This window comes from Cricetulus griseus (assembly GCF_003668045.3).
Source record: "Cricetulus griseus strain 17A/GY chromosome 1 unlocalized genomic scaffold, alternate assembly CriGri-PICRH-1.0 chr1_1, whole genome shotgun sequence".
Taxonomy (NCBI): Eukaryota; Metazoa; Chordata; class Mammalia; order Rodentia; family Cricetidae; genus Cricetulus; species Cricetulus griseus.
The window spans coordinates 188,879,515-188,903,896 of record NW_023276807.1 but is presented as its reverse complement, the minus strand read 5'-3'; the positions used below and the strand labels follow the sequence as shown (position 1 = coordinate 188,903,896).

Here is a 24,382-nt window from a genome sequence, read left to right as displayed (position 1 = left end):
TCTATTTCCTAGATGAGGCTTTTTGTTTTGTTTTTAGGTTTAATTTTTTTATCATATGTATATAAGTGTTTTGCCTGCGTGTATGTGTAGCATGTGGGTGCCTGATGTCCTCCAAGTTCAAAAGAACATATCAAAGTCCCTGGAACTGGAGTTATAGGTGGTTGTGAACTACTGTGTTGGGGCTGGGAACTAAACCAGGGTCTTCTGCAAGAGTAGCAAGTACTCTTAACCTCTGAGACTTGTCTCCAGCTTAGAGATGTTCTTGCTAAAACAGATTGCTTACTCTTTGAGGCATCCTTTGTAGGGGTACTAATCCCACGCATGAAAGGTGTGTCTTGGCCATCTAATCACCTACCAAGTGCCTCAACTCCTAATGTGGTAAGTAGGCTTCAGAATTAATTTGAGAGTACAGTTACACAGCAGCAGCAGCAGCAGGAATTTCCATAGGCTTTGAACCAAGGTACTTAGTTCTTTCAGACCATTGGCTGAAGTTCTTTGCCAAATGGATCTCTTTGTAGAGCAGCTGAGAAATAGGCATTTGGCTTGGAATGAGATAGCCTTTTTTTTTTTTTTTTTGGAGACAAGGTCTTACTATGTAAATAGACTCTGACTTGGCTAGAACTCAGTATGTAGACCGAGGTGACCCTGAATTCAGATTTGCCTACCTCTGCCTCTCAAGTTCTATGTAAGAACAAGTGCTCGTAATTGCTGAGCCATCTCTCCAGTCCCTTCACTCTTAGTTATATGGTGGTTGTTTTTTTCTACATTTATTATGTGTGTGTGCACTGCATGCATGTGGAAATCAGAGAATAACTTCTGGGAGTTGATTCTTTTTTTTCCACCAAGTGGCTGTTGGGAATCAAACGCAGGTTATCAGACTTAGTGACAAGGCCCTTACCCACGGTGCCATCTCATCAACCCTTTATTCTCTTTTTATACACATTTTTAATTTTAATGTATTCCAGTGTAATTCATTGGCTCTTTTATCACCTCTTAGTGTCATATTTAAGAATGGTTCTACAAATTCAGTGCTGTGAACTTTTTCTATATGTAAGAGTTTTGAAGTTTTATCTCTGTGTTCAGTAATTTGCTTTCATCTTATGATGTAAGTTAAGCTTTGCACATATGAATGTTTTATTTCCCTAGCACTGTGTTGAAAACTATTCCTTCTCCGTTTACTGGTCCTAGGGTCCTCATCAGATGAGCCTTTCTTTTCAGTATCTTTTTATTCTGTTAAAGTATTTGTAGGTATTGATTAGCCTAGTGATCCTTGAAAATAGTCTTTTTGTTTTTTCTAAGAAGATTCTAAATAAGAAAAATGTTCCTTAGTTAGAATATTGACACTTAACCGAGCAATGGTGGCACACACCTTTAATCCCAACATTCAGGAGGCAGAGGCAGGTGGATCTCAGTGAGTTTGAGGCCAGCCTGGTCTACAGAGTAAGTGCTAGAACAGCCAGTACAAAGAAACTCTGCCTCAAAAAAAAAAAAAGAAAAAGAAAAAAGAATTTTGACACTTAAAGACTAATAAAGTACTTGCTCATTATTTACATAGAGCCAGCTATCAAATATGATGATTACAAGCTTAAGTCTTTGCCTTTGTTTTTAAATTTTTTGGCTTTTTTTTTTTTTCTTGTATAGTGCATAAACAGAGAAAAATCGCAGTGGTCCAACCAGAAAAACAGTAAGTAATATAATAGATGTCAAAACAGTTCAGGTTTCAAATTTAGAATATCTAGGGGAAATAACTGTTTAAGAGCATATATATCCTTTGTGTTATTTTCTCAGCTGGAAGCATAAACTTTTAAGTCAAATTTGATAACTTATATATTTCTCTCAGTATACTCCTTTCCTAAAATTGCATAGTAAAATTAAGCATGGTGGTATATACCTATCATCTTAGCTACATTAAAGGCTGACTCAGCAGGATCATTTAAGGCAGGCCTGGATTGTATAGTGAGTATCAGGCTAGCCTGGGTTATGTAGTAAAACCCTATCTCAAAACAAAATTCTTAGTATATACAAAAGGGCAAATATATCCTTAAGATGTTTCCCAAAATTATTTTTTTTTTAGCTTTTAGTTACCAAAGGCATTTGAATAAAAGAGGGGAAATATTTGTAAGAGAAGAATAAGAATTGTAAGTTAGGGAATGATTTGTCATAGTATCTTGATGTACAAAACAGCAACTGAAAAAGAAAAGCTACATTCCTCCTTTGAACCCATCTAATAAGCTGCCATACAAAATTACCATAGACTGGGTGAAATGAACCACAGAAGCTAGTTTTCTCATATTCTAGAAGCTAGGAAATCATCAGATCAAAATGGCAGTTGATTTGGTTCCATTTAAGGCCTTGCTTCCTGGCATACTGACGGACGCCTTCTATATAGGACTTCCCACAGTGAATATCTCTCCTTGTCTTATCTTATAAGGCTATTAGATGATCCTACTGTAGGATCTAATAAGTTCTAAATAAGTCTTCATTATCTCCTAAAAGCATGACCTTGATATGCAGTTACATTGTTGGTTGGGGTTTGAACAAATGAATTTTGAGCGGCAACTTCTGTAATAACCTAGTAAATAATTTACACCTTTGTACCTATGTATGTAATAAAACTGATAGTAGAAGTAAAGAAAAAAGCCATAGAATTTTATCCCTGGTACATAAGTGATATAGCAGTACCAAAAAAAAAAAAAAAATAGCTTTGGATTTTTCCTTAAGTTAGTTGATAAGGTCAAGTCAAAGTTTCAGTCATGAAGCATTTTAAAAGGCTCAAAAATATTTTTGAGGATTTCAAGTAGAGTGCATCTCTAGTGTATTAAATAAGTGTGTATGTGGGTGGTAGGGAGGTAGAGACAAGCAGACCCTAGAGCTTGCTACCCAGTTAATCTAACTGAATTGGTCAGCCCAGGTTCTAGTAAGGGACTCTGTGTCAAAAAATGTGGTACATGAGTGAACCTCTGGCCTCTATACCCATGAATATATCAATATACACAAGAAACATTTTTGTTGTGTGACTGAAAAACTGAATCGTTTACTTGAGTACCCAGGGTCCAGCCTCGGCTCTGATTCAGGTCCTAAAGCTGAGAAGGGGGGTTGATACAAGGAAATTTTCTGACCACCAAGTGGATTGCTCAAGTGGCCCAGAAATAGCTTAGGCCATCTTTATTTATACTTAAAACAGAGTTTTTCTTACCAGGATTACATGAACAGCTTTATTGTTGGTTTCTAATTTTGACTTTAAGAATCTTATGAAAGCCCCCATTGTTCCCCTTTATGTTTCCCCAAACACACCTTCCTACTCCCTACATAACCTTATTCTAGACATAGACTTCAGCATTTTTGCAGGCTTAACTATATGGAGTCAGACACATCCTACCCTGGAAGCACTAATGTCAGCTCAAAGCTATTTGCAGTTGCAAAGTTGGAAGTAATAGACGTGGGAACAATGTTTTAAAGACAACAAAGTCAGGCATAGTGGGGCATGCTTGTAATTCCAGTAAGCAGGAGGCTGAGGTAGGATGATTGCCATGAGTTTGAGTACCAGCTCAGCTAGAGATATATGCCAAGACCCTGTCTCAAACAACAATCAAAATCCCACAAGAAATTACAGATTCTCTAATACATTTTTATAATTTCTGAACATTTAATATCATGTCTATAGATTGTTGGCTCATTTGTCCTCTGCATGGTTTTAAGAACAATTTCTACTTTCAAAATAATGTTTATGAGTTAAGAACATTCTTCTGTTTTAGATTTGCAACTTGCCACATTTGCTTTTTTGAAGGAAACGAACCTGTAGGCTTTGCTGGTATTAAAGGTAATTTCACTATTTTTTTCCCTTTATTTTCTTGATCCAGAATATTGTCTTCAAGAACTGTCCATGGGGGCCTGAAGAATCAGCTGAACTCCACACACTCAGGTATAGAATTTATGACATTGTGGAGAAGAGATCCTTGGTTACCTTTTAATGGACTGTATTTGGAAATAAAGAATGTATTTGAACCAAGTGTTGGTAGCACATGTCTGTATTCCCACCATTTGGGAGATAAAGGCAGGAGGATATCCTCAAATTCAAGGCCAGAATGGTCTATACATAAAACTCTAGGCCAACTAGAGCTACATAGTGAGACTCTTATCTTGAAATAAAATGTATCAAAAGCCCCTGTATATTTGTAGTATTAATTAGGGTAGGGCTTAGAAGACAAGCTCCAAGTCTGGGTAATGTTCAACATTTATATCTAGGAATGCTATAGAACAGATTATTGAATAGTTGATATTTGAAGGACTAGAAAAGAAAGAACTGACCATCAAGACTAGTGGGTTCATAGAGTTGGTATTCTACTTCCTTTATTAGAAGTGTGGAGCTCTAGATTTGTGTCACATAACCAGGAGTTAGTCAACATATATAGTTCAGGATAATGATAAGCTCTGAAGGCTAGCATAAAGTAAGATTTAAGAGTATTATCAAAAAGTATGCTGACCTTCAAAATGTGTATTTCCATGGCTGGGAATGTAGCTCAAAGCCTTCATAGCATGTGTAAAACCCATACCCATACACACGCACGCACGAGCGCGCGCATGCGCGCGCGCACACACACAATTTCAAAACCCATATAATGTTATGTATGCTGGTTGTCACCCCCAACTCATCTTTGGATACATGGAGTAGAGTGAGAATGACGACTTTGAATCCTTTTTTCTTCATTTCCAGTGATGACCAATGGAAAATATTGTTGTCCAAAGATATATTTCAACCACCGTTGCTTCTCAGGGCCGTATCTTAACAAGGGAAGAATTGCTGAGCTGCCTCAATGTGTAGGACCTGGGAACTGTGTTCTGGTACTTAGAGAGGTAAGATTATGACCTAGGGCAGAACTTGAAAATTGAACAGTAGTCTCCTGGGCTCATTCATGCAGAGAACCATGTGTCTTCGATATAACAACTATAGTTTAATCAAATATAGCTAATTTCTCATGTACAGTAGTTCCCTCTTATCCATGATGATATAATTTTAAGACTTCAGGTAGTGCCTAGAAATGTGAAAAGTACCAAACCTTATAGATTCTGTGTTTTTTCCCCCTATATGTATTGTATTAATACCTTTTTGTGCTTGTACCAAGATACCCGAGGGAGATTAGTTATAAAGAATAAGAGGTTTACTTAGTACATAGTTTTAAGAGGCTAAAAAGTTTGAGACCAAGTACCCCTATCAGTTTGGCTTATGGTGAAGTTCCTCTCAACTGTCAAATCATAATGAAAACTACACATGAGAGGAAGAATCATGTTGCCAAATAAGAAGTTTAAGAGGCATTGGTTGTGCATGCCTTTAATCCCAGCACTTGGCAGGTAGAGGCAGATGGATCTCTGTGAGTTTGAGGCCAGCCTGGTCTCCAGAGCAAGTTCCAGTACAACCTCCAAAGCTACACAGAAAAACCCTGTCTTGAAATAAATAAATAAATAAATAAATAAATAAATAAATAAATAAAGCAGCAGCTTGAGAGAGACTGGAGACCTACTGTCCCCTCTGAGGTCATGTTTCCAATTTTTCTAAGGACCTCTAGTTTCATTTGCTCATGCTGTAACTCCCCACCCAACCACCCCACCCACCCCCCCCAAAAAAAAGAAAGAAAAAGAGAAAAAATCTGACAAAACACATAATGTAGATTACAATTCATCATTGATGGGAAGTCAAGGCAGCAGCAATTTGGAACAGCTGCTCACATTGTACCACAGTCAAGAGCAGGTGAATGGATGGATGCATGCATGCTTGTGCTCAGCGCACTTCCTCCTTACACACACCCAGGACCCAACCCCAGGGAGCCGTGCTACTCACTTTAAGCTGGGTCAGTCAGTATAATCAAGATAGTCTCCCACAGACATGCCCATGAGGAAGCCAAGTCTAGATGACTCCTCACTGACACACCTGCCCCAGGTGATTGTACTTTGTGTCAGATTGACAATCACAACTAACAGTGGCAACCTCCTACCTAGCCTTACCTCGTAAGAATTCTGTCACCTTCTATGTCCATCATACTGTGGACATAAGCTTTGGAGGGGAACATATTCAAACTGTGTCCAAACCATCACACTTGTGATAAAATTTAATAAGTTAGACATGGTAGGTGATTAACAACAATAACAAGTAATAAAATAAAAATTTAAACCATAATTTAAACTATAATAAAAGTTGAATGAAAGTCATCTTTTATGATCTTACTGAAATGTATCTTCTTATTATAGTTTGAGATCAGATCAATGCCCACATGATGGGTGCTGTGACATAGGACTATGTTAAGGATTGCTTGAGCCATGACATGCACTGTGATATCTCAAGAGCTAATCTGATAATTGGCATAGTTACTAAGAGGCTATAGATAATGTGTATAGCATGGAAACAGTAGGCAGTGATAATTCACATGCATCAGCAGGATGGTACAAGATTTCATCAGTGTATCAAAATGGTGTACAACTTAAAAATTTGTGAATTATTTCTGGGGTTTTGGACTACTGTGGTTCATATGTGGCTGCAACTTAGAACACAAAATCATAGTTGAGGCTGGGCACTACTAGCCTACATGGCAAATCGGCACATGAGTGTCTCTACTCTTCAGGGAACATTCACCCACAGCTGGGTGTTGTGATGTGTGCCTGTAACTCTAAAGGTCCATCAGTCTTGTTTATCTTTGAACCAGCTCTTAGAGTCATTGATTCTTTGTGTTCTTTCAGTTTCATCAATTTCTGCTCAGATTTTTTTCTATTATTATTTCTTGTCATCTACTGGATTTAATTTGTTCTTGTTTTTCCAAATCCTTGAATTGCATCAAGTAACTTATTTGTTTGTGCTTTTTCTGATTTTTTTAAATATAGGCAGATAGAGCTATAAGTTTTCTCCATAGGGTTGCTTTTTATGTATCCCAGGCATTTTGTTGTGTTTTCATTGTTACTTAGTTCTAGGATTTTTTCATTTCTTCTTTGAACCATTCATCATTCAGTAATGATGTAGTTTAATCTCTGGGAGATTATTTCTTTGTTGTCAATTTTTTAAGTTTTATTGCATTATGGTCAGATGGAATACACAAGTATTTCAGTTCTTCTGATTTTGTTAAGATTTGTTTTATCTTACAATGTAGGCTGCTGAGTAGAATGTGTCTTATTTAGTGTTTGGGTGGAATATTCTGTAGAGTTGTTAGGTTGAATTTGATGTATGATGTCATTTAATTCTGATGTTTCTCTGTTCATATTTTGTCCATATGTTCTGTCTCATGGAGACAGCGGGGTATGAAAAGCACCTGCTATTATTGGGTTGGTGTTCACTGGTGTCTTTAATTCTAGTAGTAGGTATTTTATGAAATTGAGTACTCAACAGAGTTTGGCACATACGTGTTTAAAGTTATGTCTTCTCTGTTGATTGTCCTCTTGACTCTTGATCAGCAGTAATGTCTCTCTCTTTTATTAGTTTTAGTTTAAAGTCTATTTTGTCGGATATTAGGATAGCAATGCCAGCTTGCTTCCTGTCCCCATTTGCTTAGAATACTTTTTTACATCCTTTTATTTTAATGTAGGGTCTGTCTTTAAAGCTGGATTTTTGTTTCATAATCCATTCACCAGCTTGTGTCTTTTGAGAGTTGATGCCATTATTTAAAGTTATTATTGGAATTTTGGGAATTTTGCTTTGCTATTTGTGTTCTGATTGTACTTTGTGTTTCAGTAATTATAGTTTCATTTGTTTTCTGTGCTTGGAGAGGATTCAGGCAGAATTAGGATCAGGTGGACTCACCATACTGAGCCAGAGCACAGGATATGTGGGCCTGGCTGGGCCTGGAGGATAGATTTGGCACAAGTAGCTGCAGAGTTGGGATGGTCTGTGCCAGGGAGTATAAGTAAGTTACTTTTGTCCTTACACCACACTTAGGAGGCTGAGGCAGTAGAATTTTGAGTTCAAAGCAAGACTGCATTTTAAAAAAACGTGTGTGAGTATATGTTTTCACTGTGAGATTAGTTTACAACATAAGTTGTGTGACATTAACTAGAGTCCATGATTAAGCTGTGCATTTCTCAGGCTTTCAGAACCTTTGACCAGTATGTTGCACTGTAAGTAACAAATATGAGGACTTGAACCTGCCAGTCTTCAGAAGGGCAAGGCAGAGGCTGAGGAAGCTAGAGTTTTTGGACCAGACTCTTCTAGCCATCAGAAAGCTGATGTCTGTACAGTTTTTTTTTTTTTTTTTTTTTTTTTTTTTTTTTGTCAACTTTACATAAGCTAGAGTAATCTGGGAAGAAGAGTTTCAGTTGAGAAGATGTCTCCATTAGCAAGTCTCTAGGGCATTTTATTGATTAATGATTGATATGGGAGGGCCTAGTGTACTGTGGAATACTACCTCTGGACAGGTGATCCTGGATTGTATAAGAAAGCAGGCTGTGCAGTCCACGAGAAGCAAGCCAGTAAGCAGTTGTTTCTACATGGTCTCTGCTTCAGTTTCTGCCACTAGGCTTCTGCCAGGCATGGCTTCTCATGGTGAAAGACTGTAGCCTGTAAGCCAACTAAATCCTTTCTTCCCCAGTCCCCAATAAATAGATTTGTTTGTGCATACCATGATGGAGAAAGCATGTGGAAGCACATCGTAGAATCCTTTCCTGAATGTTAAGAATCTGATCACTCTTAATTTGTAGCTGTCGTATTTTTGCTTTTATTATTTTCTTAACATTCTTAATATAACTGGAAATAATCTCCAAAATGCTCTTAAAAGTCTTAAGGCTAGCAAGTGTGTTAAAATTCTAATGGTCTGATTTTTCTCCTTCCACCTGAACCTACGTTTCTGCCTTACCCCATCTCAGGTCCTCACTTTACTCATCAATGCAGCCTACAAACCCAGCCGTGTCCTTCGTGAGCTCCAGCTGGACAAGGATTCTGTGTGGCATGGATGTGGAGAAGTCCTAAAGGCCAAGTGAGTAGAGTCCTCACCTTTTACTCTTGTCATTCACAGGTCATGGAGCTTCCTGGTAGTGTTAGATCAAAGCTGCTCCAGCTGTTTGTGCTGAAGGACCAGGCTGATTTTTCCTTTTTGATTTCCTTTCTGTTCTATGATAAAAATGATTTAGAAGAAATACAAACTTTAAGAGACATAAACACTAGAACACTTTTATTAGAGGGAAGATATAGAAAATAAGTTTAAAACTTTTGTGAAAATTTACGAACATTTACTGTTGCTTTCTGATCTGAACTTTTTTTGTGGATGGATGGCAGTTGGCATGTCATATTGTCCTTGAGCCACACTCTGAGGATTACTGCTCAGGATGAAGGAGGATTTAATACAAAGGTGCTCTTATAGTAGTTAGTAAAAGTAGTATTTAAAATTCTTCAAGGCTAGGGAACAGAGCTCAGTGGTAGAGTGCTTCCCTAGCATGCTTGAGGCCTCTTGGTTTGATCATTCAAATGAATGAATAAATAAATGCATGTATGCATGCATACATACATACAGACATACATACATACTACATAATACATACTTTCACCTAAGAACAGAAAGCAAAGACTTTGTCTTTCTTATTTAAACAACTTAATTTTCAAGTTGTAGTGTACCAGATTTAAGTACAGACTGTAAAACTTCCTTTTTGTTTTGAGCATTCTCAAATTATGGGGACTGGAGGGATGTCTCAGTGGTTAAGAGCACTGGCTGCTCTTCCAAAGGACCCAGGTTCAATTCCCAGCACCCATATGGCAGCTCATAGCTGTCTGTGACTCTAGTTCGGGGATCCAAAACCTTCACAGAGACATACCTGCAGGCAGAACATAAATGCACATAGAATAAAAATAAATCATTAAAAAAAAAAACTTCTCAACTATGAAAGAGAAGTAAAACTGTTTTCAGAATGCTTCTGTTAAATTTTTCTTGGGGTAATCACTGGTGGAATAAATTTGGCTTCTGATGTTTTCTAATTGTAGATATAAAGGAAAGAGTTACCGAGCTACTGTTGAGATAGTGAAAACAGCAGATCGAGTGACTGAATTCTGCCGGCAAACATGTATCAAACTAGAATGTTGTCCTAACCTCTTTGGTCCACGGATGGTTCTGGATACATGTTCTGAGAATTGCTCTGTTCTTACAAAGACTAAATACAGTGAGTAATGGATTTCAGATGTGTAGCTATAATATTTGCCATATTACATCTTGCAGAGACACTGATGTATCAGAAGCACAAGCTTCTTTTTTCTGTAAAGGATCAGATGATAAATATACCAGGGGTCAAGTGATCACATTTATCCTGTTTTTGTTTTGTTTTATTGGGTTTTTTTATCCTTAAAAATGGAAGAACCAAGGAGGAATTCATTTTTTGCAGAAAATTATATTGGATTTTTATATTACTTTACTACATAACCAAAATTATTTCCCCGACTTGTTTCCTTCCTTCCTCCTTCCCTCCCTCCCTCCTTCCCTCCCTCCCTTCCATGTGTGGTATTAGGTGTTGAACCAGAACTTCATGCATTCTAGGCAAATACCCTGTGTTTAAGCTACATCCCAAGCCCCCTTTTTCTTTGTGTGTGTGGGGGTGGGAGGGGTAGAAGCATTGGGGCTTTGTTGGCTTAGTTTGTTTTCTTCAGACAAGGTCTTACTATGTAGCCCAGGTTTGCAGTACCATTCCCAGCTCTTGTTTTGACATACTCTTTGTGTGTAGCCCTGACTGGCCTAGAATTCACTATGTAGCTTTGAGTTCCCTCAAACTCAGTCTTCCGGTTACTGATATTATAGGCATATGCCACCATGCCAGGTGCTGCATGTTTTTGTCTCTATATTCTAAACTTTAAAGAAGAATAAGAACTATTTTAGAATACCCAAGCCTTTCATCCTGGAAAAAGAACAGAAATAAAGTTGAAGGACTTACTCTTTTTTAACCATAAAAGGCAATTGTAGTTATTCAGAGATATAATTATTATAAAAGAGTTGTAGAATAAAATAGTGAATTGAAATAGAGGATCTAGAAATAAAGTGAAACTGACATGATCAAATGATTTTAACAAAGGTGACAAACGGTGAAGAAAGAACTAAGTTTAACATGGTACCAGTAATAGTGACTATCCAAACAAAAATCTAGACTCCCTGCTCTTCTCTCATTTACTGTGCAGAAATCAATGTTAGATCTGTTATAGATGCCTTATGTAAAAATCAAAACCTACAGAGCGGGCTGGAGAGATGGCTCAGAGGTTAAGAGCACTGGCTATTCTTCCAGAGGTCCTGAGTTCAATTCCTGGCAACCACATGGGGGCTTATAACCATCTCTAATGAGACATGGTGCCCTCTTCTGGGGTGCAGACTGAATACTGTATACTAAATAAATGAATAAATAAATCTTTTTAAAAAAAAACAAAAAACCTACAAAGCTTCTTAGGGCAAGCAAAGATTTCCTAGTGATGACCCAGAAATACTGATGTCATAAAGGAAACACCAAAATGGAAAATGTCGTGTTTTGAATAATGCCATTTAAAAAAGAAAAAGCCAAACAATGATATTGGGGAAATATTCTTAATTTGTGTGTCCAGCCATGAATTCTTTCCAGAAAATTTTATGAATTTCCACAGCTCAGCAATAAAAAGGGAAGTTATGAGATGATATAAAGATAATAGCTGCATGCCATTTTGAATATACTAACATTGAATTGTATATTAATTCAATAGTTAATTGTATGTTACATGAGTTTTAGTTAAAAAAAATAGAAACATTAATTCAAAAAATAAAAAGTGGGTTACAACTTGGTGGTAGGAAACTTGTGCAATCTTAGGTGCAATCTACAGTGTCACTTTTTTTGGTTTTTTTAAATAACATAAAAACAGTTTTAAATAATAAAAGGCTTGCATAAACATCATGGAAGAAGATATTATATAAATCTATAGTAAACACATGAAAATGGCTCAGTATAATTTGTTACTTGGGAAATAGAAGTTTGAGATTTGTAGTAATATGGATATAACTTAAAGATAAGAGAAACATGTCACACAGACAAATAAAATACTAAATATTCCCATTTCTTTTTTATTTTAATTAGAAAGAAGATTATTTTACATGTTAATCCCAGGCCCCTCTCCCTTCCCTTCTCCCCTGCCCCCCCCCAACTAATACCCTATCTGTCCCATACCCTATCTGCTCCCCAGGGAGGATGAGACCTTCCGTAGGGTGTCTTCAAAGTCTGTTATGTCCTTTGGGATAGGACCTAGGCTCAGGGAGTATCCTTCCATGTGGGATGGGCTCCCAGAGTCTATTCCTATGCTAGGGATAAGTACTGATCCAGTACAAGGGGCCCCATAGATTTCCAAGGTCTTCTCACTGACACCCACATTCAGGGGGTCTGGATCAGTCCCAAGCTGGTTTCCCATCTATCAGTCTGGGGACCAAGAACTCTCCCAGCAGTCCTCAGGTCTGCTGTTTCTGTGGGTTTCATCAGCCTGGTATGGACCCCTATGCTCATCAGTCCTTCTCTGCAAATGGATTACAATTCAATTCAAGGTTTAGCTGTGAGTGACTGCTTCTACTTCTACCAGCTGCTGGATGAAGGCTATATGATTGCATAAGAATTAGTCATCAATCTCATTATCAGGAGAGGGCATTTAAGGTAGCCTCTCCTCTGTTGCTTAGATTGTTAGTTGCTGTCATCTTTGTAGCTCTCCAGACATTTCCCTAGTGCCTGATTTCTCTGTAAACCTGTAATGTCTCCCTCTATTATGTTATCTCTTATCTTGCTCTCTTCTGTTCAAATATTCCCATTTCTATGTGGAAGCTAAAGCTAATAATAGAACAGTACTCACCTACCAGAGCCTGGGAAAAGTATGCGGGAGGTGGGGATGGAGAGTGCTTGTTTGGGTACAATAATGCAGTAGGAGTGGAGGGATAACTTTTTATGTTTGCATGCACCTTTGTGTGTACACCTGTGTAGACACCCAGGACAGAGGCTTGACGACGCTCAGGAATGCCATCTACCTCTTTGAGACAAAGGCTCTTGTTATTCTTGGAGATGACTCTTAGACTGATCATATGGAAGGCTAACTTTTGGCAACATTTAATTGTATGTTTAAAATACTTAGTGGAGAGAATTCCAAATGTTCCTAATACAAAAAAAATATAAATGTTTAAAGTGAAATGTATATTGTTTACCCTGATCTTATATATATTATATATATAAATGAATGTCATGATGTACTACGTAGATGTATGTAATTGTTATTTTTTTTAAAACTACAATTAGAAATTTCTATACACACACACACACACTAAATTGTTTAAGACATCTGTCCTAGGCCGGGCGTTGGTGGCACATGCCTTTAATCCCAGCACTCGGGAGGCAGAGACAGGTAGATCTCTGTGAGTTCAAGGCCAGCCTGATCTACAGATCAAGTGCCAGGACAGGCTTTAAAACAACACAGAGAAACCCTGTCTCCGGGGCGGGCGGGGGGGGGGGGATCTGTCCTAAGGTCCAGCAGGTTATTAGGTATTTGTGTAAAGCAATGAAAACATACCATGTTTGATTCTTGCTTTGAGGGCTAAAGAAAAAACTCTGTGGCTAAGGGTACTTTCTTTTCTTGAAATGAACCTGAGTTGTTCATTACAACTTCATTAATTATGGTCAAAACCTGGATGTGGCCCCAGTGCACATCAACAATAAAATCGATGAATGGGTACATCTATATAATGGAATCCTACTCACCAACATAAAGAATGAGCTCCCGAAATGTTTTATATACAACACAGATGAGACCAAAATGAATCGTACTGCATGAGAGAAGCAATTTATAAAGCAGTGCCTGCTGCATGATGCTGCAAAGAGCAAGTTCATCTGCAGTGAAGAAAATTAGGAAAGTGGTTGCCCTGTGAATGAATGATGGGGTCTGAGAACTCTCTGTATTGATGGAGATGTTGTCTGCCTTGATAAAGTGAGGATTGTTTAGATTTTTATATATTAGTACAAATCAAATTATGTATTCCTCTGCCTATTCCAGTTATGGAATTTAAACTACAAATGTAGCATACCTATTTTCTGCCATGCTAATGGAATCCTGTGGTTTTGAGGTACACAACAATAATGAAGCTACTTTTTTTTTCTTCTTCTTTTTGGTCATTTATATTTAGCACATTATTATGGAAAGAAGAAAAATAAAAGAATTGGGAGGCCACCTGGTGGTCATAGTAATTTATCTTGTGCCCTGAAAAAAGCCAGTAAGAAGAGAAAAAGGCGGAAAAATATTTTTGTTCATAAGAAGAAACGCGCTTCTGCATCTGTTGATAATACCCCAGCGGGCTCACCCCAGGTATGAGATCTTTGACACATCTGTCTTTTGTAGGGGCCAAATGACCCCTGCTTTACAGTCTGTATACATAGCACCTGCACATCTTTGTAATTTCCATCTCTGGTCAGTAGATAGTTTTGTGGTCCAGTGAGTCCTGGTTTTCCTGAACTTGAGTGAGATCTCTTCCTTTTCCTCTAGGGAAGTGGGGGTGAAGATGAGGAAGATGCAGATGATGGAGATGATGATTCCTTAAGTGAGGGCAGTACATCTGAGCAACAGGACGAGTTACAGGAAGAATCTGAAGTGCCAGAAAAAAAGTCATGCTCCTCTTCTCCCATCCAGACTGAGATCTCAGCCCCATTACCCCCAGACACACAGACGAGTAAAAAAGAACCCCGCACTGTTTCATTCTCAGATGAGGAAAATAAGCCTCCTTCACCAAAGGTACCCTGTTTGGAAAAAAATCTCTCTTTCATTTCTAAGGTGCTAGCATTCCACTTCTTTCCATATAAACTTAGGAAGGATTTCTAGGGTCACTTTAAAATGATGGGGGTTGGGGGGTTGGAGAGATGGTTCAGCGGTTGAGAGCACACCCTGCTCTTCTGGAGGACTCAAGGTGGGTTCCTGGCATCCATGGCATTGTGTGCCAAAAAGTTGCCTGGAATCCCAGTTCTGATACTCTCTTCTGGCCCCATTGGGTACTGTGTGCATGCACACACAAATACAAATACAAAGAAATCTTAAAAAAAAAAAAAAAAATTAAGTGATCCTCAAAGCTGTGGTTTTCATGTGCTTTAAGGATTGTATGGAGATCATTTATGAGGGGACATTCTCAGAAGCTGCTGGTTTTAAATAAAAAGTCTCATTGCTAGCTTATTTGTAACCTGCCATTTGGTTTAAGGGAAAGTGTTTAAATAATTTTTTATAATATGTATAGTTTCCTAGAAACAAAATACTTACCCATTTAATTCTCATTCAGCTGTCTTGTTTAGCACATTTACTATGTACATAAATTTACATTATATGACCTATATAATACTAAAAGCTACAATTAACTTATATTTTAGAGCTGGTAGAGTGCTTGCCTAGAATGTATGAAGCCCTAGGTCAATCCCCAGCATAGTATAAAACTAGGTGTGGTGACATACTCCTGTAATCCCAGTACTTGGGAAGTACAAGCAGGCAATCAGTTCAAAGCTAGCCTGGATGACATGAAAACTTCTAAAACAAAATTACCGTTTTAAACTGGACTTTTTAAATGTCCCATTAACAGGAACAATAAATGATTTCTTCTTCTTGCTCTCATTTGAAATACCATTTGCTCTAACATCATACCAGAAAACAGCTAAACAGTCCAGAAACACATTGGAAATATAAATAAATATGATAAAATTCATATTATAAGTTTCTCAAATAACTAATGCATATGAGCCTCTTGTCATCTTTACTGGAAGAAATCAGTCCAAGAGAGTGAGAATAAGCAGAGTGGGGGATGTTAGTCTTATTAAGGCTACTTTAAATCCTGTCTTGAAAGATTATTGACTTTCTTTGGGGAGACATTTTAAAAATAGGTTATTACTTATACCATTTGGTTTTATCTTGTTGGGAATGAAGGAAATAAGGATTGAAGTTGATGAAAGGCTTCACCTGGACAGTAACCCACTGAAGTGGAGTGTGGCGGATGTTGTGCGGTTCATCAGATCCACTGACTGTGCTCCACTGGCAAGAATATTCCTTGACCAGGTAATCATGATAGCATAATCAGTAATAATAATGTCTGTTTGGTAAAGAACTGTATGTATAATGGGCAGAAATTACAAGATTTAGAAAACAGTGTTTTGGTACAAAAGATTGTAGTTCCTTTTTGTTACTTATATGACTTGTACCATAATTGCAGCAGATTATTGCTTTGTTTTCTCTTGAAATTTAATTCTGTCATATAAATATTTAAGTAACTTAAAATCAGGCACATATTAATTGACCTCATCTTTTTAAAAATAACAATTTGATGCCTTTTTTTAAGTTAGCATCTCTAATGTGCTAGGCTCTAGAATAGTAATCAGTTTTAATGCAGGTATGGTGAAACACAAATAGTTATGGAAGATAAAAGATGTAGCTATATTCAGAACAACATCTGTGACTGTTATCTCAGTGCTTGGATAGTTAGGGAAGGAGGCTTATAAGTTGGAGGCTAGCCTGGGCTACATAGTGAATTTGAGGCCAGTCTAGGCTACATAGTGAGACCATGTCTCAAAAATAAAACAAAGGCATCAAAAATAAAACAAAGGCCTTATCATCTTTGGAGGTTTTTATGAATTTCACAAGGTAGGAGAACATTAGTTATAGCTAGTATTTTCAGATAGTTTTAGATTTAGAAAGAGTCCTTTGGCCAAGAATGACGGTACACAAAATCCCAGCACTCAGGAGACAGAGACAGATGGATCTCTTGAGTTCAAGGCCAGCCTGGTGTATAAAAGAGTTGCCAGGGCTGCTACACAGAGAAACCCTGTCTTGAAAAATGAAAGAAGAAAAGGAAAAGTTCTTTAAAAGTATGTCTCCTTTTCACAATTAATTGTTTTACAGGGTTTTACAGATACTGAATTTCTGTTGTACAGAATCTGTAGATTAGAGTCTCAAGGCTGGAAAAAATGTATTATTAACTCTGAAAGCTTCTCAGGGTGACTGACTCTGGCAAGTTTGTGTTTTTTTGTTTGTTTGTTTGTTTGTTTGTTTGTTTTTGGTTTTTCGAGACAGGGTTTCTCTGTGGTTTTGGAGGCTGTCCTGGAACTAGCTCTTGTAGACCAGGCTGGTCTCGAACTCACAGAGATCTGCCTGCCTCTGCCTCCCAAGTGCTGGGAATAAAGGCATGCGCCACCACCACCTGGCTGACTCTGGCAAGTTTTAAATGGGAAACTAATACAGGGAAGCAGAGAACTGTTGTTGTGATAGTCAGTGCAAGAAGAACTGTCATGAGGGAGCTGCATTTGTGTGCACATCACAGACGCTGTGTTCTTTATCCTCAACAGGAAATCGATGGGCAGGCCCTTTTGCTCCTTACCCTTCCCACTGTTCAAGAGTGCATGGACTTAAAGTTGGGCCCTGCTATCAAGCTTTGCCATCACATAGAGAGGATCAAGTTTGCTTTTTATGAGCAGTTTGCCAACTGAGAAGGACAAGCAGAGTGAGCTGGGTCTTTGAAGCACAGTGCAGCAAACCCTTTGCCCTGCTCTACAAGTGGTTGCTGTGGTCCTGGGGGCTGTCAGCCTTGCAAATGTTGGCTTGCTTTCTTTGCACTTTCAGGAAGGAGGACCCATACTGAGGAAGCAAAAACAGCACAAAAATGGCTCTCCTACAGTGAAATACGGACTTCTATTCAGGAGATTTCAGTTTAAAAAAAAAAAAAGTTGTGAGGAGAAAAACCTTAAAAATCTGAATTCCTGTTAATGGGAAAACAAAGAATGATCTGGACAGCTGGACAACACCAATTTGGTTATTTTCATTCTGTTCCTTCCCACTGTAGATTGAACTTTGTTCTCTGCTTTCTCTTTCTTGAAAAGAGAGGACACAGCTTTAAGTCAGCACTGATTTGGGACTGTGCCTAAAGCACATCAGTGCTTCATTGTCATTGTGTTTTTAAGCTTTTTTTTTTTTTTTTTAAATTAAAGCAGTTCATTTTGGGGATAATTATGTGGCTCTAGGGTTTTGAATGTATAGTCACACTTGATCCATTTTAAAAATCTATTCTTAGGAGTTTCTTTGTTTACTACCTCTGTTGATGACTGCGCTTATAGCCATGAGTGACATTTTTGTATGATGCCATTTTTAAACTGAATGCTAAAACTATGACAGATGTTAGAGAAGGCCCTGCCTGCTTTCTTAAAGATATCATGTTGGCACTTACACCAGTCCCTTAACAAATTTGTCCTAAGAATTCTACTGTTTGTCCTTCATCTTGACCCAGTTTTGGCCACCTTTTTAAAGTGGCCTCACAAAGACCAATGTATGGTATTTCAGTTTAATTACTCTCTATTTGTTTCGAAACATACATGATTGGCTTTTGTTTTATGTTTATTTTTCTCTAGAGTTGTTTGACTACCTCTGTTTCATTTCTGGAGTCTCTACTCTCAGTGAAAATCAGTATGTGTTCTTTGGGTCCACTGTGAAGCCCATTTTCCCAGTTTTCTAGATGTGTCCGGGTAGAAGCACAGCAGAGAAAATGTGGCTTTGGGGATGGCACAAAGTGTGGAGTTTCGTAGTAGTGTCCTTGGTGATAAGTATTGAGAAGTAGCTGTGGAGATTATGACCATGCCACCCCAAATGTCCCAGATCTTGTCTCATCTGGAAAGCCAGTCAGAGCTGGTTGGTACTTCGATGAGAGAGGTAGTTGAGAGGTGGTTAAGGAGTCTGGAAACCTTTGTCTAGCCATGTTTATGCCTGTCTTCAGTTAAACCAATTTAAATTGAATGTAATTTACAGTCTGAAGATTCCCATTCAGTAGCTTATTCTTTTGATTTTTTTTCCAATTAAACTCAAGTTGACATGAAACTCCAGGTGAATTTTCACTTACAATGACATTGTTAGCTATTATAGAAAAATAGCACTTGCTATATTGTAGCCATGGGTAAGGAAAGACATCCATACACAGGTTGCCTCCTTTAAATGTTTTCCTTGTTGATTATTTATTTATTTATTTTAGGGTTGCCCTAATCCCTACAGATTTATACCCTAAGCATTTTTTCTCAAGAATTGAAAATGTTTTAAAACTGCAAACTGAGTACATTCTTAACAATTATACAAATATAAGGTAATATTATTACAAATTTAAATTGTGATTTTTTTTTTCTTTTCTCACCTCAACCTCCACTTGTTTTTATGGACACTTGGAAAGTCTGTAGTCTGGATCCTGTTCTTCATTGGATAACTCTTGAACCTCTTTAACTCAAGCCCTCCAACCAAGTCGTAAAACAGCAACTCTTTGAGTAGTCACCAGCAGGTGTGTCTGAAAGGAGCTTCATCTAAGTAACAGCTCATTATCTAAGCTTACTTAGAGATTAGCTTTTAAAAGCTTGAGTGTTTCATGCCCCTGGGAGAGAAGCATATTTGACACTAGGAAACTGCTAGTATTGACAGGCTCATTTGGAGTGGCTATCTTCATAGAATTTCCCGAGACCTTGGCAGTCAAGTCACTAATACAGAAGGGGTCTCATGAGGACATAATACCTATGCCTGTAGGATCTCACATTGTTGGCTTAGTAAAAGGAAGGGTGACAGCAATGATTGTGTCATTATGTCTCTCTTCTTGACCTCAAAGATCACAGAATGTAGAACCTATCAGAGATGATAGGTATTGGACCTGAAATTGAAGCACACCTAAGTAGCCCTGAGGTAGGGAAGGTTTGAACACAACAGTCTTGTCTAACTGTACATAATTATTCAGTCTCTCCTTTCTCCTATAGAAAGGCCAGTCATAAATTAGACAAGTGAGGAGGGTGTCCATAAAAATTCCTTACACTCTTATTGGGAGACGGTATACTCAGTGGTCACATTAAAGAAGAATTATACACCCCCATCCCTCCTCCCAGGTGTCACACATAAGAGGATAATTGTATGAGAATTTTGTAGAGGACTTTAAGTATAAAATTCTAATCCCAAATTGAGCATAGTGAAACACACCTCTAATCCCAGCACTTGGGAAGTGGAAATGAGGATCAGAAGTTCAAGATCATCCTCAGCTACATAGTGAATTCTGGGCTAGCCTGTACTATATAAGACCCTGTTTTGTTTTGCTCCTCCCCTCCCATTTATCTTAACACATGCTGGGATTAGCATGTGTTAGCAGTGATGGTGGAATTATGATGATGATGAGATGTTTTAAGCTTAGTAATAGTTTTCATTATTGGGGTAAGAGGTTTATATGTTGCACATCTGTGTAGGTTCTGTTTCTGAGAAAGCCAGCCTCAGAAATTTATTAGAGGTATGTTGTCTGGAGTTCCCCTGCAGTTGTTCTCGAAGCTTGTCTGCAGTCAAGTTTTTGTGACCCATCTTTAACCTGAGTTGACAAACTTAGAAACACATGAATGAACTCTGTTATCCTTGTAGACATGAAAAGTTAACTGACTTAAGCTAGACTTTACAGCTATGTTGGTCTTATAGGGAAACCTTGACCTGTGCAGAGGGACCCTGATGTTTTGACTATATTTTGTGTATTTCTTGTGACTGCTATTTTCCTTTGTTAGCCATCTTCATCCTTTTCAAATATAGGGATGCATTAATGTAGCCTTTGAATTCTATCTTTAGCCTTTCTTTAGTAATGTACTTGGCTCCCTGTGTTTATAATATGGGTCCAGGAAGGGTACTAGTCAACCTCTGGAAATGATGATCATGGTACTTATTTATTGAATTATGATAGAGTCAGGCATAGAAAACCACTTCAGACTTTGACCTTTGTAAATCTTTTCTCCTAGAAGTAAAATTATTTTCACTCTGAGGGAAAGGGCATTGGACCAAAGCTTCCTGATGACTTGAAGACTTGAGTACATTTTACATGCTCTCTAGAACCACTTTAGTTATTATTGTGATGCCTAAATACACCTTAAGGCAGATGGGACTCATATACACACACCCCTCTCAAGCCAGCATTGTTTCCAAGAGACACAGAACATCAGGGAATGGATCTAAACAGAAGGTAACAGAATGCAAAATCATTGTAGAAACTATCACTGATACTTATTCTTACTTGGTACATCTCATCAAAAACTTACATCGAAGAGATTCTTTTCCAGTTTCATTGATTGTCACAAGTGCTGGGAGAGTTTTGACTGTGGAAACACACGTTGAGTTTGAATGTATCTTACTTCCTGGATATACTTCATGTGTGTGCAAATTCATACAAGTCCCTAAGTGATCTGTTTTATCAATAGGACATATGTTGATCTTTTGAAGTGAAGAAGGCAAATCACTAACAGAAGTGAACTAGAAAACTTGAGCTAACAAGATACTCCTTTTGTAAATTTGGATGTCTCTGGTCTTTGGACCTTTGTAAGTTGCTGTATCTTGGGGCCATGGTGTTGGCTTAGAAACTCTGTAAGGACAGAGTCTCCTGTGCAACCAAGAAATAACAGTCACTTTCCTAGCATTGGCTTTACCCATTTTAAATGTTTTATTCATGAATTTTGATGATTTCTTTGTATAAGAATGTATATACTTGGGGAATTTGAATTTATTCTAATAATCTACCTATTAACCTAGAGTTTTGTCATAAGAATTCTAAACCCGAAGTCTAGCCCAAATGGATCTGGCTCCAGGTCCACTCACTTGGGGGTTGTTTTCCTCAGTGCTTGTCTTCAGCCACACAGGTAATTTTGCTCTGGGAGCAGCCTTCAGAATGAGACATAAAGGTGTAGTGGGTATTAAATTCAGTGCATATTGATTTTCTTGCTGCTGTGTTTAAGAAGTCAAAATTTCACAAGAACCTGCAAACACGGGAGTGAAAGTTTGTAGGAGAGGTAGTGGATAGGAAAGTAGGTCTAAAACTCTCTTACAGCGTTTTCTGACTAATCTGGTATGGTATTATGGCCTACCACAATGAAGTGTTGTGAAAGGGAGACAAGTAACTCACCAGACAGTTGTCACTACCAGCAGTAAAATGCAGAGCTGAACCATGGAGAGGAGGGAGGGAGCTGCTGACAGTGAGACAGTGTCACCATTGCTAATGCTTGTGAGAGGGACTGTGTGTGGAGACTCAGGCCGAAGAGTTCCTGTATGGTTTATTCTGTCTAACTATGTCTAGCTTGGCAGAATAGACGTGGTCACAGAATGCTGAAAGTTAAGGACAACTCAAATCACAGAGCAGATGATTAGTGGAGTAATCAGAAGTTTACAAAGCTTAGGCTAAGGTGAAGCAGTCAGTCTCTAGTCCCTTTGTCAGACTTTGGGGAAGATAGTTTGAATGTTTCTTTTGAGACTTTAAGTGCTCATTTGTTTTTCCTCTCACCTCCCTCCTCTTCTTTTAGTTGAATTATCTCTAGTGACAGTGACAATCAGGTCTGCCAGGATGGGACTCAGGCTGGTTTCAGCTCTGTCCTTAGGTCTCTCTCCAATGCTCTCTCCTTGGAAGTAATGCACTTTGCTTTATGTATTTTGCTTTAAAAAAAAAAACAAACAAACAAGTTGCTTGTTTGGAACAAATATGAGATGCTTTGGCATTGTATCCTTCCTGCTTGCTGTTTTTCCTCTTAATTTAAAAATTCGTGCATTGAAGACCAAGTACACTTAAGGAGAAATATGCACTAGAATACCTATTAAAATAACTCCCATCAATTTTGATGGTTATAAAACTATTTTGAATGAATATATGTGTGCTTTTCTTTCTTTTTGGCAAATAAATTCATAGTAGATTTGTGATGTGACAATTTTAAGTGGTTGTGAAAAATTGAACAGGTATTAATCTGTCTTTAACTTCATTTATGCCAACTTAATAGTAAGAAAGGCTTTTGGCTAGAGTACATTCTTCCAAACTCTTTCTGGTGGGGCCTCAAAGAGTCACTTCTGGATAGAGTCACTTCTATCCCTTCTGGACTTAGATACTTTTTTAAAAGTTACTAAGAAGACATGGCATAAGCAGCATCTTGTCTTTTGTTCTCTGTGAGCCTTCGAATCATCCACACCTAAAGGTGCAGAGCAGTGTTTGCTCCCAAACATTTTTCAGCTCTGCGTGCAATTTTTTCTTGAACTGTGTCTTGAAGTAACAATCTTTTTTTATTTTTTGTTTGTTTGTTTTTCAAGGCAAGGTTTCTCTCTATGCCCTGGCTGTCCTGAAACTCATTCTGTAGACCATTCTAGGCTGGCCTAGAGCTCAGAGATCCACCTGCCTCTCTGCGTCCCTTGTGCTGGATTTAAAGGTGAGCACCACCCCCTACCCCCATTTAACTAATAATCTTATTTAACTAATTTAACTAAGAATCTTATGCTCAGTCACAATCTCTTCTGCTTTAAGATACCTCTCTGGTTCTCCCTGAACATGAACAGTAGTAACCGTTAAGTGTTTTTATATAAGAGCCTTCTTGCACTTACAGTGAATAATGTAATTTTAAGTTTGCCTTTTCCATTTATTTTCTTAATATTTTCTCCCATGGTCAGTAAATTTATGGAGCATTTTCAAATTTGTAAGTTAAAATTCAGTTAAATTTACATTTGTTGTGTGCTAAATCTATTGGATTCAGAAGTGAATCAAGACTAGTTCTGCCTTCAGGAAGCTCATACTCAGAGATAGGAAGAGACATGGCTGTGTGATCTGACAGTCTGAAAAGTGTCGGTGGGTAAAACAGCACACACAAGCAAAGTGAAAGCACAGTGGAGATGATGGGAAGGCCAGGTGGGCTTGAAGCTTGCGCTGCAGTTCATTGGGCAGGAAAGAACAGGGAACAGCTTCCATACAATTAGAATGCCATATGAGTAGATTGTGAGAGGCTGGTGAATTGCACTTTTTCCTGAATTACAGAGTTAATATTCCTGCTAACCAGGAAATCTTTGGATAGCATTTATTCCTCTTTGAAAATTAGAGCTTCATGGGGAAATTTCTTTTGAGATATTATTTGTTGTTCAACAAATGTTGCTCAGGATCATTTGGTCCTGTATCGCACACATGTCCATTGACATGTAGCAGGAAAGTCAGGCTCTGGGGCACCAATAGGAGTAGTTTAGAGAGACACCAGAGAAGTCTAAGAGCTGGGGTAGTAAGAGTTAAATGGGTGTCTGCCTGTCTGCACACTGGTATATTGGAGACCAGCAAATACCCATCTTTAGCATTTTTTAAAAAATGAAATCAGGCTGGGTGTGGTGACATATGCCTTGAGGCAGAGGCAGGTAGATCCTGGTCTATATAACAAGTTCCAGACCCTGTCTCAAAAAAACAACAAAAATTCAATTTGTAGTTACACCTCATAAGTGAACAAAGCAGGGACATGTGCATATTCACTTTTCATTTAAACTCACTGTATTTTCTATAAAGTGAAAGTGGGTGGATTGAAGTAACCATTTAAATTACAAAGGAGCCAAGTGTAGTGGCTACCTACCCAGGACAGAGGTGGGAGGATCATTTGAGTCCAG

General features: G+C 38.1%; 1 protein-coding gene across 5 annotated transcripts in view; it reads left to right on the top strand.

Annotated features, from left to right (window-relative positions):
- Positions 1 to 22,625, top strand: part of Sfmbt1 (Scm like with four mbt domains 1) — a 107,505-nt gene extending 84,880 nt beyond the window's left edge. For all 5 annotated transcript variants that reach the window (XM_027389570.2, XM_027389572.2, XM_035453409.1 and 2 more), the window contains 9 exons: positions 1,642 to 1,684; positions 3,861 to 3,922; positions 4,715 to 4,854; positions 8,839 to 8,948; positions 9,947 to 10,122; positions 14,118 to 14,296; positions 14,474 to 14,719; positions 15,890 to 16,018; positions 17,302 to 22,625. In XM_027389570.2, coding sequence (XP_027245371.1) covers positions 1,642 to 1,684; positions 3,861 to 3,922; positions 4,715 to 4,854; positions 8,839 to 8,948; positions 9,947 to 10,122; positions 14,118 to 14,296; positions 14,474 to 14,719; positions 15,890 to 16,018; positions 17,302 to 17,442 — 1,226 coding nt within the window. In that variant the 3' untranslated portion in view covers positions 17,443 to 22,625. The remainder of the gene's footprint in view (positions 1 to 1,641; positions 1,685 to 3,860; positions 3,923 to 4,714; positions 4,855 to 8,838; positions 8,949 to 9,946; positions 10,123 to 14,117; positions 14,297 to 14,473; positions 14,720 to 15,889; positions 16,019 to 17,301) is intronic.
- The last annotated feature ends 1,757 nt before the right edge of the window (positions 22,626 to 24,382 follow it).